Source organism: Nicotiana sylvestris, chromosome 11, assembly GCF_000393655.2.
Source record: "Nicotiana sylvestris chromosome 11, ASM39365v2, whole genome shotgun sequence".
Taxonomy (NCBI): domain Eukaryota; kingdom Viridiplantae; phylum Streptophyta; class Magnoliopsida; order Solanales; family Solanaceae; genus Nicotiana; species Nicotiana sylvestris.
In genome coordinates this window covers 73,358,901-73,375,719 of record NC_091067.1, presented here as the reverse complement: position 1 = coordinate 73,375,719, position 16,819 = coordinate 73,358,901, and the positions used below count along the sequence as shown (strand labels likewise).

Below are 16,819 nucleotides of genomic sequence, written 5' to 3'. Positions count from 1 at the left end.
CTTGTTTGGATGACTGTTGTGTATTGTTTCATAATCTATCACATAAAATAGTATTGTATTGTACTATATTATTATTATGTATATAATATTTAAATAAATTGTATTGTTGTCCGTCGTTTCATGATGTCATGCACTAGCAATATAAAGAATAAACTTGTAATATTATAAAAAAGTGAGTTACGAAGTAGAATTATTATATAAAAAAGTAAGGTAAATGATAAAATAGGATTATTGATAAGATCCAAGATAAATAAAATAACAGAATATGAAAATAGCAATAATTAAAGCAAAATTAATGATAGATTTGATTAAGATAATCAAAAGTAGTCTGAATAGTGAGATATAGAAGAAAATCTAGAACCTTAAGTGAACGTCTCAAGCAACAATCGAAAAACTATTCGATCGCCTTTTAAGAATGACATATTAGAGACCCTAGATATAAAGAAAGGAGAAGAAGATTACCCTCGAGAACCCAATTCTTGAAAGCAAGTAATCCAAAGTCGAACTTGAACCACGAGGTTCCAGATCTCTCTCAAGAGTTTTTTATGTCAAAATATGCTAAGTGGCTAATGAAATAAACTTAGGCTGTTATAAATACCCAATGGGTAAAACAGAAAAAGTTTCAAAGTTAATTTTTCAAAACAAAACTCGCCAGGCCAAACCGTAACCTCAACCATAAAACACAACTGAACCGTGTCGAATTTCATAAGCTTATTTTCTTCATCTCCCCAGGCCCCTCTTGAACAGTTGCCAACAGTTGGTGAAATCGTGTCACATGGTTTGTCTTCGAGTTTTGATTCTTCAATTCTCAAGACTCTAAACATGATATTCTTTGCATGAATCCTCCAAGTGAATCTCCAAACATCTTCTAGTCAATTGTTAAGATCATGCAGCTCCTCAGTGTGCATGCCTCGTGCGCTCTTGAACTTGGAATGAGTCAATAGTCCACTAGATAATTTGGGGTCATCTTTAATATTCTCCTGTCACGACCTGGATTTCCCACCCTCGGGAGTCGTGATGACGCCTACTAATGGGAGCTAGGCAAGCCAAACCTTAACTACTTGCTACACTTTCATTTTTGCTTCCTTTTAGCAAACACAATTCGATAATATGATAAAAGCGGAATTTTAAATAAATAAGCGGAAGTCAACAATTATATATCTTAAGACTACGTCTATTACAACTTTTAAAACCTCAAATACCCCAAAACCTGGTGTCACAGTGTCACAGACTGTCTAAGAGTTACTACATACTGGGTCTGAAGAAATACAATACACTATTTTTTAACAAAAGGAAATGAAACAGGAAATAGAGATAGAGGGAGACGCTAGGGCCTGCGGACGCCTGCAAGTCTACCTTGGGTCTCAGGGTGGACTGAAGGAAGCACTCCAACTACTGTCCGAAAGCTGCTCCTGAATTTGCACACAGTGCAGAGTGTAGTATCAGCACAACCAACCCCATGTGTTAGTAAGTGTCTAGCATAACCTCGGCGAAGTAGTGACGAGGCTAGGACCAGACCACCAAATAAACCTGTGCAATATATATATACAGCGTAAAAGAAATATAGAAATAACTAGTCAATGGGGGAGGGGGAACATGCTGTGGGGGAGATAATAGTTCCGAATAGGAAGGCATCAAGTAAGGAAAGAAACAACATAACTAGAATATCAACAAGGAAGCAAAAATCAACAATTGCACGGCATAACCCTTCGTGCTTTTACTCTCAGCCTCACCAAAGCAGTTATATAATAAAAAATGTGATGGCATCACCCTTCGTGCTTTTACTTTCTTTCCTCACCATATATTCAATGGATTCAGCACGGAATGGTACGTCGTGCGGCACGACATCACCCTTCGTGCTTTATACTCTTTCCTCACAATAACAAACAATGCACGGCATCACCCTTCGTGCTTTAACTCTCTTCCTCACCCAAACAATAATCACAAACAATAAGGTAAGAAAATAAAGGAAATTTGCAATAAGAACTCCGGCAAGGGAACAACAATTAAACAATTGAATCCCGGTAAGGGAACAACAATTAAATCCTGGCAAGGGAACAACAAATAAATCAACAATAGCCCGGCAAAGGTGATAACATAATGACCTCTTCTCTTTCTCAATTTTACTTCACAATTCACTTCACAACTCGAGCCAATGCTCTAGAGGTTCGATTATCACTTATACTTTCACAACTCATTTCACAACTCGAGCCATTGCTCTAAAAGTTCAATTGTCACTTACACTTTCACAATTTCACTATACAACTTGAGCCAATGCTCCTCAATGTTCATAGGTCACAATTCTTTCCATAGACTTTATACAACAATTAGGAATTTTCACCAAGGCATGAATAATACAATGAAATCATGAAAACCATAATATAAGACCCACGGTCATGCTTGTCACCAATGCATAGATACTCGTCACCATACCTATACGTCGTACTCGACAAGAAGCAAATAGCAAATAAGACACAACTCCTAATTCCTCAAGCTAAGGTTAGACAAAACACTTACCTCGATGCCTCGAACACAAGTCAAGTTTCAATTATAGCTTTACCCCTCGATTCCAGTGCCAATTCGCTCGTATCTAGTCACAAGTTACTTAATTACATCAATAAATGCTAAATGAATCAATTTGAATGCATGAAAATGAGTTTTCTAAAGTTTTACCCAAAAGTCAAAAATTGCCCTCGGGCCCACGTGGTCAAAACCCGAGGTTCAAACCAAAACCTGATTACTCATTCCCCCATGAGCTCAAATATGTAATTTGTTTTGAAATCGGACCTCAAATCGAGGTCCAAATCCCCAATTTTTGAAAAACCTAGGTTCTACCCAAAACACCCAATTTCCTCCATGAAAATAATTGATTTAATGTTGAAATCATGTCAAAAGATGTTAATGATTGAAGAAAACTAGTTAAAAATGACTTACAATTGATTTGGAGAAGAAAGGTTGGTTGAAAAATTGCCTCTTATGGTTTTGGGGTTTTTGAAAAGTGCAAAATAACTGAAAATCTCGTCTATTTATACTCCTCCCAGACCCTCTCCGCGGACCGCATAAAAAAGACTGCGACCGCGAAGCTCCACCGCGGACCGCAAGAAATCAAGCGCGGCCGCGAAGGCTTGTCCTTGCTTACCGGGGACCGCACAAATCCCACCGTGGTCGTGGAGTCCCCACCGCGGCCGCAAAGCTTCCACCGCGGACCGTGAGACCTGGCTTCAGAGACCTGCAACTTCTCTGAATCTGCAACTTTTTCCTAAGTGTAAAAATATCCTGAAACTCACCCGAGCCCTCGGGGCTCCAAACCAAATGTCATACTAACTCAAAAACATCATATGGACTTACTCGTATAATCAAATTATCAAAATAACCTCATGAACATCAAATTAAATCTCGAGATCAATGAAATTTTCTCAAAAATTCTTTAAACATAAATTTTGCAATTTAAGCCCGAATCACATCATGTGACATCCGTTTTTCACCAAATTCCACAGAAATGTCTTAAATCATATACAAGACCTGTACCGGGTACCAGAACCAAAATACGGGCCCGATACCATCATGTTCTAATCAAATTTCATTTCAAATTTCTTTAAACAATTCTAGAAAAACAATTTCCTTTAAAAATTTATTTCTCGGGTTTGGGACCTCGGAATTCAATTTCGGCCATACGCTTGAGTCCCGTATTTTGCTACGGACCCCCGGGGACTGTCAAATCACAGGTCCGAGTCCGTTTACCCAAAACGTTGACCGAAGTCAAATTAGCTCATTTTATAATCAAAACTTATCGTTTTTCACATATTATCATATTTAACCTTTCCGGCTATGCGCCCAGACTGCGCACGCAAATTGAGGTGACTCTAAATGAGATTTTCAAGACCTCAGAATACGGAAATTTTGTTTTAAAACAAGTGATGACCTTTTAGGTCATCACATTCTCCACCTTTAAAACAGTCGTTCGTCCTCGAACGGACAGAAGAAGGAAGTACCTAAGTCGGGGAAAAGATAGGGATAACGGCTCGACATATCGAACTCGGACTCCCAGGTCGATGCCTCAGGAGGCTGACCTCTCCACTGAACACGAACAAAAGGAAAACTCTTCAACCTGAACTGATGAACCTGCCGGTCTAGAATAGCTACCGGCTCCTCCTTATAAGACAAGTCCTTGTCCAACTGGACAGTGCTGAAATCTAACACGTGGGATGGATCACCGTGATATTTCCGGAGCATGGATATATGAAACACTGGATGCACGACTGATAAGCTCGGCGACAACGCAAGTCTATAAGCCACTTCTCCCACTCGATAAAGAATCTCAAACGGACCGATGAACCTAGGGTTAAGCTTTCCTTTATACCCAAATCTCATCACACCCTTCATAGGCGACACTCAAAGAAATACCCGCTCTCCAACCATAAAAGCCACATCTCGAAACTTGCGGTCTGCATAACTCTTTTGCCTGGACTGAGCTGTACGAAGTCTATCCTGAATATTCCTGACCTTGTCCAAACCTTCCTGAACCTGATCCGTACCCAACAATCGAGCCTCTCCCAGCCCAAACCATCCAACCGAAGATCGACACCGCCTACCATATAAAGCCTCATAAGGAGCCATCTGGATACTCGACTAGTAACTGTTGTTGTAGGAAAACTATGCTAAAGGCAAAAACTGATCCCACGAACCTCCAAAGTCAATGACACAAGCTCGGAGCATATCCTCCAAAATCTGAATAGTCCGCTCGGACTGCCCGTCCGTCTGAGGATGAAATGTTGTACTCAACTCAACTTGGGTGCCCAACTCTCGCTGAACTGCTCTCCAAAAATGCAAGGTAAACTGCGTACCTCGGTCCGAAATGATAGATACAGGCACACCATGAAGACAAACAATCTCCCGAATATAGATCTCAGCTAACCTCTCGGATGAGTAGGAGATTGCCACATGAATGAAATACGCTGACTTGGTCAGCCTATCAACAATGACCCATATGCATCAAACTTACTTCGAGTCTGCGGGAGTCCAACAACGAAATCCATAGTGATCTGCTCCCACTTCCACTCGGGAAGCTCAATCCTCTGAAATAAACCACCAGGCCTCTGATGCTCGTACTTAACCTGCTGACAATTCAAACATTGAGCTACATATGCAACGATATCCTTCTTCATTCTACGCCACCAATAATGCTGCCGCTAATCCCGATACATCTTTGCGGCGCCTAGATGAATAGAGTACCGGGAGCTATGGGCCTCCTCTAAAATAAACTCTCGGAGCCTATCCACATTAGGCACACAAACTCGACCCTGCAATCTCAAAACTCCATCGCCATCTAAGGTAAACTACTTGGCACCTCCGCGATGCACCGTGTCCCTCAGGACACACAAATGGGGATCATTATACTGCCGATCACGGATACGCTCCAATAAAGAAGAACAAGCAACCGTGCAGGCCAATACACGACTAGGCTAAGAAATATCCAACCTCACAAACTGATTGGCCAAAGTCTGAACGTCTAAAGCAAGTGGTCTCTCACCGACCGGAATATAAGCAAGACTGGCCATACTGGCTGACTTCCCACTCAAGGCATCAGCCACCACATTGGCCTTTCCCGGGTGATATAAGATAGTGATATCATAATCCTTCAACAACTCCAACCACCTCCTCTGCCTCAAATTTAGCTCCTTTTGCTTGAACAAATACTGAAGACTCTTGTGATCCGTGAACACCTCACATGCCATGACATACAAATAATGCCTCCAAATCTTCAATGCGTGAACTATGGTTGCCAACTCTAAATCATGAACTGGATAGTTCTTCTCACGAATCTTCAACTTCCGCGAAGCATAGGCAATGACCTTTCCATCCTGCATCAACACTGCACCAAGACCAATACAGGAAGCATCACAATAAACTGTATAAGGCCCTGAACCTGTGGGCAAAAGCAACACCGGTGCCAGAGCTATCTTGAGTTTCTGAAAGCTCGCCTCACACTCGTCCGATCATCTGAACTAGGCACCCTTCTGGGTCAACCTGGTCATCGGGGCTGCGATAGATGAGAACCCCTCCACAAACTGACGGTAGTAGCCTGCCAATCCTAAGAAACTCCGAATCTCTGTAGCTGATACTGGTCTAGGCCAGTTCTTGACTGCCTCAATCTTCTTTGGATCAACTTGAATACCCTCCGCTGATACAACATGACCCAGAATGAAACTGAACTCAACCAGAACTCACACTTCGAGAACTTAGCATATAACTGACTATCCCTCAAGGTTTGAAGAACCACTCTGAGATGCTGCTCGTGCTCCTCCCGACTGCGGGAATATATCAAAATATCATCAATGAAGACTATCACGAACGAGTCCAAATAAGGCATGAACACTCGGTTCATCAAATCCATAAAAGCTGTTGGGGCATTGGTCAACCCAAATGACATGACCAGGAACTCATAATGCCCATACCGAGTGCGGAAAGCGGTCTTAGGGACATCAGATGCCCTAAACCTCAACTGATGGTAGCTAGATCTCAAGTCAATCTTCGAAAATACCCTGACACCCTGAATCTGATCAAACAAATCATCAATCCTCGACAATGGATACTTATTCTTGATTGTAACCTTGTTTAACTACCGGTAATCAATACACATTCTCATCGATCCGTCCTTCTTCTTAACAAACAACACCGGCGCATCCCAAGGCAAAACACTAGGTCTAATGAAACCCTTCTCAAGCAAGTCTTGAAACTGTTCCTTCAATTCTTTCAACTCCAGCGGGGCCATACGATATGCGGGATAGAAATGGGCTGAGTGCCCAGAGCCAAATCAATGCAAAAGTCAATATCTCTGTCGGGTGGCATACCTGGCAGGTCTTAAGGGAAAACATTAGGAAACTCACGAACAATGGGCACAGAATCAATAAAGGGAAACTCAGCACTAGAATCATGAACATATGCCAAATATGCCAAACACCCTTCTCGACCATACGCCGATCCTTCACATACGAGATAACACTGCGGGTAGAATGACTAGGAGTCCCTCTCCACTCTAAATGGGGCAAATACGATAAGGCTAAGGTCACAATCTTGGCATGACAGTCCAGGATAGTGTGGTAAGATGATAACCAGTCCATCCACAATATAACATCAAAATCGACCATGTCTAGAAGAAACAAATCTGCACAAGTCTCAAGACCCCTAATCACCACAATATAAGAACAATGGACTCGGTCTACCATAATAGAATCATCCACTGATACAGACACATAAACATGAATACTCAATGAATCACTAGGCATGACCAGATACGGTGCAAAATAAGATGACACATACGAGTAGGTAAACCTTGGATCAAATAACATTGAAGCATCTCTATCGCAAACCAGAATAGTACCTGTAATGACTGCATCTGAAGCCTCAGCCTCGGGCCTGGCAAGAAGGGTGTAATATCAGGGCTGGGCCCCACCACCCTAAACTACATCTCTGGGACGGCCTGCAGCTAGCTGGCCTCCACCTCTGGCGGCCTGAGCACCAACTCTAGTACCTCTACCTCCACCTCTAGCACCTCTACCCCCACCTCTAGCTGGCTGGGGGCTATGGAACACCTGGTGTCTGTACCATAGCACGAGAACCATGATGCTGAGAGCTACTCGGTTCTTGAGGGCAAAACCTGCCAATGTGACCCGAATCACCATATGTGTAACAAGCCCTCCGCTGCTGAGACTGTTGGCCCTAACGACCTGAATGACCACCCTGAAAACTCTGAAGTGGCGCTGCACTGATAGGAGCAGGCGGTGCACTATAGGACTACTAATTGAAATACTACATTTGGGGACCACGACCACCTGAAGTGCCGTGCAAAACCTGGAGCGCTAACTGAAAGGGCCTAGGAAGATGGCCTCTACCATATGAATCTTGACCTCCGGATGAGGTACCACCGAATCGGCCTGAATGATGGGGCCTCTTGTATGACCCATGACCGCCTCCCTGTGACAAAACCATCTCAACTCTACGGGCCACATTGGTCGCCTTCTGAAAAGTAATCTTACTCCCAGCCTCTCTAGCCATCTGAAGACGAATCGGTTGAATACGACCGTCAATAAACCTCCTCACCCTCTCTCTCTCGGTGGGGAGTATGATGAGAGAATGTCAAGCTAAGTCGATGAACCTAGTCTCATACTGGGTAATAGTCATGGAACCTTGCTGGAGGTGCTCAAACTGCCTCTGATAGGCCTCTCTCTGAGTAGCGGGAAGAAACTTCTCCAGGAATAACACTGTAAATTGCTCCCAAGTCAAGGTTGGTGATCCGGCTGGTCTCGCTAAGCAATAATCCCTCCACCAAGTCTTGGCGGATCCAATCAGCGAAATGTAGCAAAATCGACTCCATTGGTCTCAATAATGCCCATGTTCCTGAGAAGCTCATTGCAGCTGTTTAGATAATCTTGGGGATCTTCAGTAGATGCACCGCTGAAAGTAGAAGTGAAGAGCTTGGTGAACCTATCTAGTCTCCACAAAGCATCGATGGACATAGCTGCTCCATCACCGGTCTGAACTACCACACCGAGTTGTACTGCTCCAACTGGATGAACCGCTGGAGTCTGAATCTGAAGAGCTACCTGCTCCGGAGTGCGAGTAGCAGGAGTCTGGGCCCTTCCTCCAGCCTGAGAGATAGCTGGTGCTACTAGAAGCAAGCCTGCCCGAGTGACACTCTCCATGAGGCCCACTAATCAGACCAGAGCATCCTGAAGAACTAGGGTAGTAATAAACCCCTCTAGGACCTGCGCTGGGCCCACCAAAACTGCTGGAGCCGGAACCTCCTCATCAAAATCAACCTGAGGCTCCGTCACTGGGGCTGCTGCTCTGGGCTGAGATCTGCCCCTTCCTCGGCCTCTAGCACGGCCTCGGCCTCACCCTCTAGCACGGCCTTGGCGTCGCCCTCTAGAACGGCCTTGGCCTCGCCCTCTGCCCCTCGTTGGAACTGCTGTCGGGGGCTCGGGCTGCTAAGCGGAGGATGAGGAAGCGCGTGTTCTCGCCATCTACGAAAAAACAGAGTAGAAGTTCAATTAGCATTGAGAAACAAAACTGTACGACAAGACAGAATGAATGTGAAGTTTTCCCTAACTTTGTAGCCTCTGAGGGATAAATACAGACATCTCTGTACCGATCCCTTAGGCTCTACTAAACTTGTCTATGAACTGTGAGACCTAACTAAGTTAGAGCTCTGATACCAATTTGTCACGACCTGGATTTCCCACTCTCGGGAGTCGTGATGGCGCCTACTAATGAGAGCTAGGCAAGCCAAACCTTAACTACTTGCTACACTTTTAGTTTTGCTTCCTTTTAGCAAACACAAGTCGATAATATCATAAAAGCGGAATTTTAAATAAATAAGCAGAAGTCAACAATTATATATCTTAAGGCTACGTCTATTACAACTTTTAAAACCTCAAATACCCCAAAACCTGGTGTCATAGTGTCATAGACTGTCTAAGAGTTACTACATACAAGGTCTGAAGAAATACAATACACTGTTTCTGAACAAAACGAAATGAAACAGGAGATAGAGATAGAGGGAGACGCCAAGGCCTGCGGATGCCTGCAGGTCTACCTTGGGTCTCCAGGTGGACTGAAGGAAGCACTCCAACTACTGTCCGAAAGCTGCTTCTGGATTTGCACACACTGCAGAGTATAGTATCAGCACAACCGACCCATATGCTGGTAAGTGTCTAGCCTAACCTCGACGAAATAGTGATGAGGCTAGGACCAGAACACCAAATAAACCTGTGCAGTTCATATATATATATATATATATATATATATATATATATACAGCGGAAAAGAAATATAGAAATAACCAGTCAATGGGGGAGGGGGAAACATGCTGTAGGGGAGATAATAGTTCCGAATAGCAAGGCATCAAGTAAGGAAAGAAACAACATAACTAGAATATCAACAAGGAAGTAGAAATCAACAATTGCACGACATCACCCTTCATGCTTTTACTCTCAACCTCACCAAAGCAGTTATATAATAAAAATGTGCACGACATCACCCTTCGTGCTTTTACTCTTGTGCTCACCAAAACAATCATATAATCAAAATGTACACAGCATCACCCTTCGTGCTTTTACTCTCTTTCCTCACCATATAATCAATGGATTCGGCACAGAATGGTACGTCGTGCGGCACAGTATCACCCTTTGTGCTTTATACTCTTTCCTCATAATAACAAACAATGCACGACATCACCCTTTGTGCTTTAACTCGCTTCCTCACCCAAACAATAATCACAAACAATAGGGTAAGGAAATAAAGGAAATTTGCAATAAGAACCTCGGCAAGGGAACAACAATTAAACAATTAAATCCCGGCAAGGGAACAACAGTTAAACAATTAAATCCCGGCAAGGGAACAACAAATAAATCGACAATAGCCCGGCAAGGGTGACAATATAATGACCTCTTCTCTTTCTCAATTTTACTTCACAATTCACTTCACAACTCGAGCCAATGCTCTAGAGGTTCGATTATCACTTATACTTTCACAACTCATTTCACAACTCGAGCCATTGCTCTAAAAGTTCAATTGTCACTTACACATTCACAATTTCACTATACAACTTGAGCCAATGCTCCTCAATGTTCATAGGTCACAATTCTTTCCATAGACTTTATACAACAATTAGGAATCTTCACCAAGGCATGAATAATACAATGAAATCATAAAAACCACAATATAAGACCCACAGTGATGCTTGACACCAACGTATAGATACTCGTCACCATGCCTATATGTCGTACTCGACAAGAAGTAAATAGCAAATAGGACACAACTCTTAATCCCTCAAGCTAAGGTTAGACCAAACACTTACCTCGATGCCTCGAACACAACTCAAGTTTCAATTATAACGTTACCCCTCGATTCCACCGCCAATTCGCTCGTATCTAGTCACAAGTTACTTAATTACATCAATAAATGCTAAATAAATCAATTTGAATGCATGGAAATGAGTTTTCTAAAGTTTTACCCAAAAGTCAAAAATCGCCCCCGAGCCCACGTGGTCAAAACCTGAGGTTCGAACCAAAACCCGATTACTCATTGCCCCACGAGCTCAAATATGTAATTTGTTTTGAAATCGGACCTCAAATCGAGGTCCAAATCCCCAATTTTTGAAAAACCTAAGTTCTACCCAAAACACCCAATTTCCCCCATGAAAATAATTGATTTGAAATTGAAATCATGTTAAAAGATGTTAATGATTGAAAAACTAGTTAAAACGACTTACAATTGATTTGGAGAAGAAATGTTGTTAGAAAAATCGCCTCTTATGTTTTTGGGGTTTTTGAAAAGTGCAAAATAACTGAAAATCTCGTCTATTTATACTCCTCCTAGACCCTCTCCGCGGACCGCATAAAAAAGACTGCGACCGCAGAGCTCCACCATGGATCGCAAGAAATTGAGCGCGGCCGCGAAGGCTTGGCCTTGATCACCGCGGACCGCACAAATCCCACCGCGATCGCGGAGTCCCCACCGCGGCCGTGAAGCTTCCACCGCGGACCGCGAGACCTGGCTTCAGAGACCTACAACTTCTCTGAATCTGCAACTTTTTCCTAAGTGTAAAAACATCCCGAAACTCACCCGAGCCCTCGGCGCTCCAAACCAAATGTCATAATAACTCAAAAACATCATATGGACTTACTCGTGTAATCAAATCATCAAAATAAACTCATGAACATCAAATTAAATCTCGAGATCAATGAAATTTTCTCAAAACTTCTTTAAACATAAATTTTGCAATTTAAGTCCGAATCACATCATGTGACATCCATTTTCCACCAAATTCCACAAAAATGTCTTAAATCATATATAAGACCTGTACCGGGCGCCGAAACCAAAATACGGGTCTGATACCATCATGTTTTAATCAAATTTCATTTCAAATTTCTTTAAACAATTCCAGAAAACAATTTCCTTTAAAAATTTATTTCTCGGGCTCGGGACCTCGGAATTCGATTCCGGGCATTCGCCCAAGTCCCATATTTTCATACAGACCCTCGAGGACCGTCAAATCACAGGTCCGGGTCCGTTTACCCAAAACGTTGACCGGAGTCAAATTAGCTCATTTTATAATCAAAACTTATCATTTTTCATACATTATCATATTTAAGCTTTCCGGCTACGCGCTCGCACTGTGCACGAAAATATAGGTGGCTCTAAATGAGGTTTTCAAGACCTCAGAACACGGACTCGAGCTATCTAGGATCATATCAATCCCTCCCTCTTGAAAATGATTCATCCAAGAATCTGACATATCTGCACCAAGAGGAGATAAGTCAGAAACATTAAATGACACACTCACCTTAAGCTCACATGGGAGATCTAATTTGTACGCATTGTCGTTAATCTTCTCAAGAACTTGATATGGTCCATCTCCACGAGGATGCAACTTAGAATTGTATTTATCAGGAACTATTTCATTCTCAAGTGAACCCAAACCTAATCACCAGATTTGAAAATAACTTATTTTTCTTCCTTTGTTAACTCTATTGAAAATCTTGTCTTGTCCAATTTTAACCGAACTTTCTCACGAACCCTCTTCAATGCTTCAGCCCTATTCTTACCATCTACATTCACAACATCACTCATAGGCAAATGAATCAAATCCAAAGGTGTTAGAGAATTAAAGCCATATACAACTTCAAAAGTAGACTTACCAATGGAAGAGTGAACTGATCTATTATAAGCAACCTCAATCAATGGTAAACACTTTTCCTAAGAAGTGTACTTACCTTTAAGTGTAACTTGCAACATACTACCCACAATCCTATTGACTACCTCATTCCGACGATCAATTTGGGGATGAAAAGTAGTAGAATACAATAACTTAGTTCCCAACTTAGACCATAAAGTTCTCCAAAATTGGCTAACAAACTTAGTATCCCTATCACTAACAATAGACCTAGGCACCCCATGTAACCTCAAAACATCTCTCTTAAATATTATAGCTACGTAAGATGCATCATATTTCTTGTGACAAGGAATAAAATGTGCCATCTTAGAAAAATAGTCAACCACAACAAAGATGCAATCATATCCCTTCCCAGTCCTTGGTAAACCCAAAACAAAATCCATGGAAATATCTAACTAGGGACCCTCAGGGGCAGACAATGGAGTATATAAGCCATGTGGCTTAACCTTAGATTTAGTATGAAGACACTCGATATATCTACACAAACACTACCTAATATCTCCTCATGTGGGGCCAATAAATGTTTTCTTTTAGGCGCTATAGTGTTTCAGAAACTCCAAAATGCCCCATCAATCCACCACTATGTGCCTCTCTAACAAACAATTCTCTCAAAGAACCTCTAAGGACACATAATTTTTTTCAATCCCAAACAAATAACCATCATATATAAGGAATTCCTCAAACACACCCAACTCACACTCCTTGTACTTACTATTAAAATCTGGATCACAAATCATTAATATGCTCTAATCCCATCAAATTAACAGCTAACACATTGATCAGAATAAATCGTCTAAAAAGTGCATCATCCACAACATTATCTTTGCCTTACTTATAGTGGATAACATATGGAAAGGTCTCTATAAACTCTACCCACTTAGCATGTCTTCTATTTAACTTAGAATGACTCTTTAGAAATTTGAGACACTCATGGGCAGTCTTAATCACAAATTCCTTAGGCCACAAATAGTGCTTCCAATTTGCTAAACCTCTTACAAGGGCATACAAATCTTTATCATAAGTAGAATAATTTAAGTTTTCTCCACTCAGTTTCTCATTAAATTAAGTTATAGGTTTTTGGTTTTGCATAAGAACTGCACCTATACCAACCCAAGAAGCATCACACTCAACCTAAAAAATCTTACTAAAATTGGGTAGTTTTAGAAAAAAGGGATGAATTAATCATCTTCTTTAATAATTCAAAAGCATTCTCTTGATCTTTACCTCATTTAAATCCTTTATCCTTCCTAATTATAACAGTCAAAGGAGCAGGTATGGTACTAAAACCCTTAACAAATCTCCTATAGAAACTAACGAGACCATGAAAACTCCTAACCTCTGACATACTCTTTGGAATAGGCCACTCTCTAATGGCTTTCACTTTCGTTTCATCAACCTCTATGCCCTTCCCACTCACAACAAACCCCAAGAAAATCATCCTATCAACAAAAAAGTCACACTTCTTAGGATTTGCAAAGAGTTTCTCTTTTCTAAGTACATCAAGTATACTTTTAACATGAAAAAGATCATCCAAAGAATGAATGTAAATAAATATTTATCAAAATAGACATAAATAAATTTACCTCTAAATGGCTTTAAAACATGATCCATCAAGGGCATAAATTTACTAGGTGCATTAGTTAATCCAAAAGATATAACTAACCATTCATACAAATTATTTTTAGTTTTAAAGGCTGTTTTCCATTAATCACCAGGATTCATCCTAATTTGATGATATCCACTTCACAAATTAATTTTTGAAAACATATTTGTACCATGTAACTCATCCAATATATCATCCAATCAGGAATGTGATAATGATACTTTACCGTGATTTTGTTGATAGCTCTACAGTCAACACACATATGTCAAGACCCATCATTCTTTGGTACCAAAATGACTGGTACATCATAAGGACTCATTCTCTATCTCATGAACTCCTTATTTAGAAACTCCTCTACTTGTTTTTGAAGCTCCTTAGCCTCCTCTAGGTTGCTCTTATAAGCCGATTTTTTCAGAATCTAAGATCCTGGTACAAAGTCAATCTGGTGTTCAATCCCTCTAAGTAGTGCCAATCCTTCAGGTTCAAATCTCTTCCTTTCACCTCTTTCCTCTCGCCATCACTCGATTTCTATTCATTCTTCCTCTTTCGGATACCCTCTAATTTTTTTGCTTCCTCACTTTCCTCAATCTCAATGAAATTTTACCTCTATGCCCATTCTTTCTTTTTTCTTATCGGACCTTCTCCCCATGCAATTGTTTAATTTTTTTATGATCTTCATACACAGTTAAGGCCTTCAAGAGATACTTTTTACCATTTAGCTCAAGAGTATAACTATTACTCCTCCCTTCATATAGCACATTCCTATCATATGACCATGGTCTCCCCAGTAATAGATGGCAAGACTGCATAGGTACAACATCACATAAAATTTCATCCATATACTTCCTAATTTTGATGCAAAGAAGAACTTGCTTGTTCACTTTCAATTCCCCACTATCATTCAACCATTTGAAGCTTGTAGGAACGAGGATACTTCATGGTCCTAAGACCCATCTTCTCAACAAGAGACACACTAGCCACATTATTGTAACTTCCATTATCCACAATCACAGAACAAATTCTTTGACCAATGTTACATCTAGCATGGAATAAATTTTTCCTTTGGCCAGAATCACCCTCTTTCAATAAAACCTGCATTAATCTCCTAACAACTAACAATGCACTCATGGGCTCTTACTTCTCACAACTAGTAATACCATTTTTGGATCTCTCTCTATCAGATTCTTCCACACCATCATCAGATTCATATTCTCCATTCTCCTTAATCAAAATAGCTCATCGGTTAGGACATTCATATTGCATATGTCCCCTCCCCTGACATCTATGAAACATAATAGAACTCGAATTTCTATAAGGTTTAGGTTGAGTAGTGTTCTCTCCCTCTTTAACCCTCATCTTTTTAGTCTTTTCAGCCGATTGAGATGGTTTGACTTCAGTTTTTACCTCTTTATTCTTACTCCAAGAAGATCTCCAAGTAGTTCTATCTCTGTTCCAACTATCATAAGATGACTTGTTTGATCCCTAAGTATCTCCTCTACCTTAGTAGCCAAGTGCAACATCTCTACTACAGAATGACAATCCCTAGAAAGTTCAATGTGATTAGTAATGTCCTTGTTCAACCCACTGTGAAATTGAGTCATGATGATTTCCTCGACCTCATTTAGGTTGGCCTTCATCTTAAACACCTTCATGGTATTGTGATACTCTTCAACACTTTTGTGACCTTGTACCAAGTTGTGCAACTTCTTGATAATTTCTCTATGGTAATGTGAAGGTACAAATCTATCCATCATTGCTCTCTGCAAGTTTTCCCAAATCTTAATTGGTCTGCCACCAAGCCTTCTACGATCAAGCTTAGTTCTTTCAAGCTAGGCAGAGGCATATCCCTTGAATTCAGTAACTGCCATTTGAACTTTATTCTCCTCAAAGTAGTTAGGAACTTTTTAAATTCTTTCCACCTTTGCTTCCCACTCCAAGTATGCATCCACGTCAGTTGTTCCCTCAAAGGAAGGGATTTTCATCTTAATGCTTCCCAAGTTTCTATCAACTTCTTTATCTTGGTTGTGTTGATTCCATTATCGCATCCAAAATTCTTTTCCATGCCTAGATGCTTTCCAACCCCCTCTCACGCCTTGATGACCATAATCAATATAGTCATCAAAATCTTTATCTTCAAATTCTTCATATGGGCCATATTGAGGAGGTACCCTTACTTGTGTTGGATCCCTCCTCACATCTTGAGGTAGACCTTGATGTACTATGGGTGCCGAAGCTACTGGTATTGTCCGATTAGCCCTATGCAAGTTTTCTACCAGCAAAGTCAGATGTGATATCTGTTGCATCATAGCTTGCAACATTTTATTAGTTTCTCCAGATTGAGCTGGTGCCTTAGTGCCATTGATACTATCCTCAACGCAAGGCATTCTCTTATAATTATGTATTCTCACGTTTAACTCGTATATAAGCTCTTCCTCACTTCTTGGAAATCCTTAAAGTTTGAGTTCAACTCATAAATCACC

The 16,819-nt window shown here is 41.0% G+C and overlaps 1 protein-coding gene across 1 annotated transcript; it reads right to left on the bottom strand.

The window, feature by feature from the left end:
• Positions 1 to 12,279: 12,279 nt before the first annotated feature.
• LOC138881165 (uncharacterized) lies at positions 12,280 to 16,321 on the bottom strand. Its single transcript, XM_070161372.1, has 9 exons — positions 16,259 to 16,321; positions 15,758 to 16,168; positions 15,478 to 15,560; positions 15,246 to 15,330; positions 15,021 to 15,142; positions 14,073 to 14,244; positions 12,609 to 12,759; positions 12,347 to 12,483; positions 12,280 to 12,300 (listed from the first exon to the last, which is right to left on the bottom strand). The coding sequence occupies exons 1-9, from the start codon at positions 16,319 to 16,321 to the stop codon at positions 12,280 to 12,282; spliced, it is 1,245 nt and encodes a 414-aa protein (XP_070017473.1).
• Positions 16,322 to 16,819: the final 498 nt, after the last annotated feature.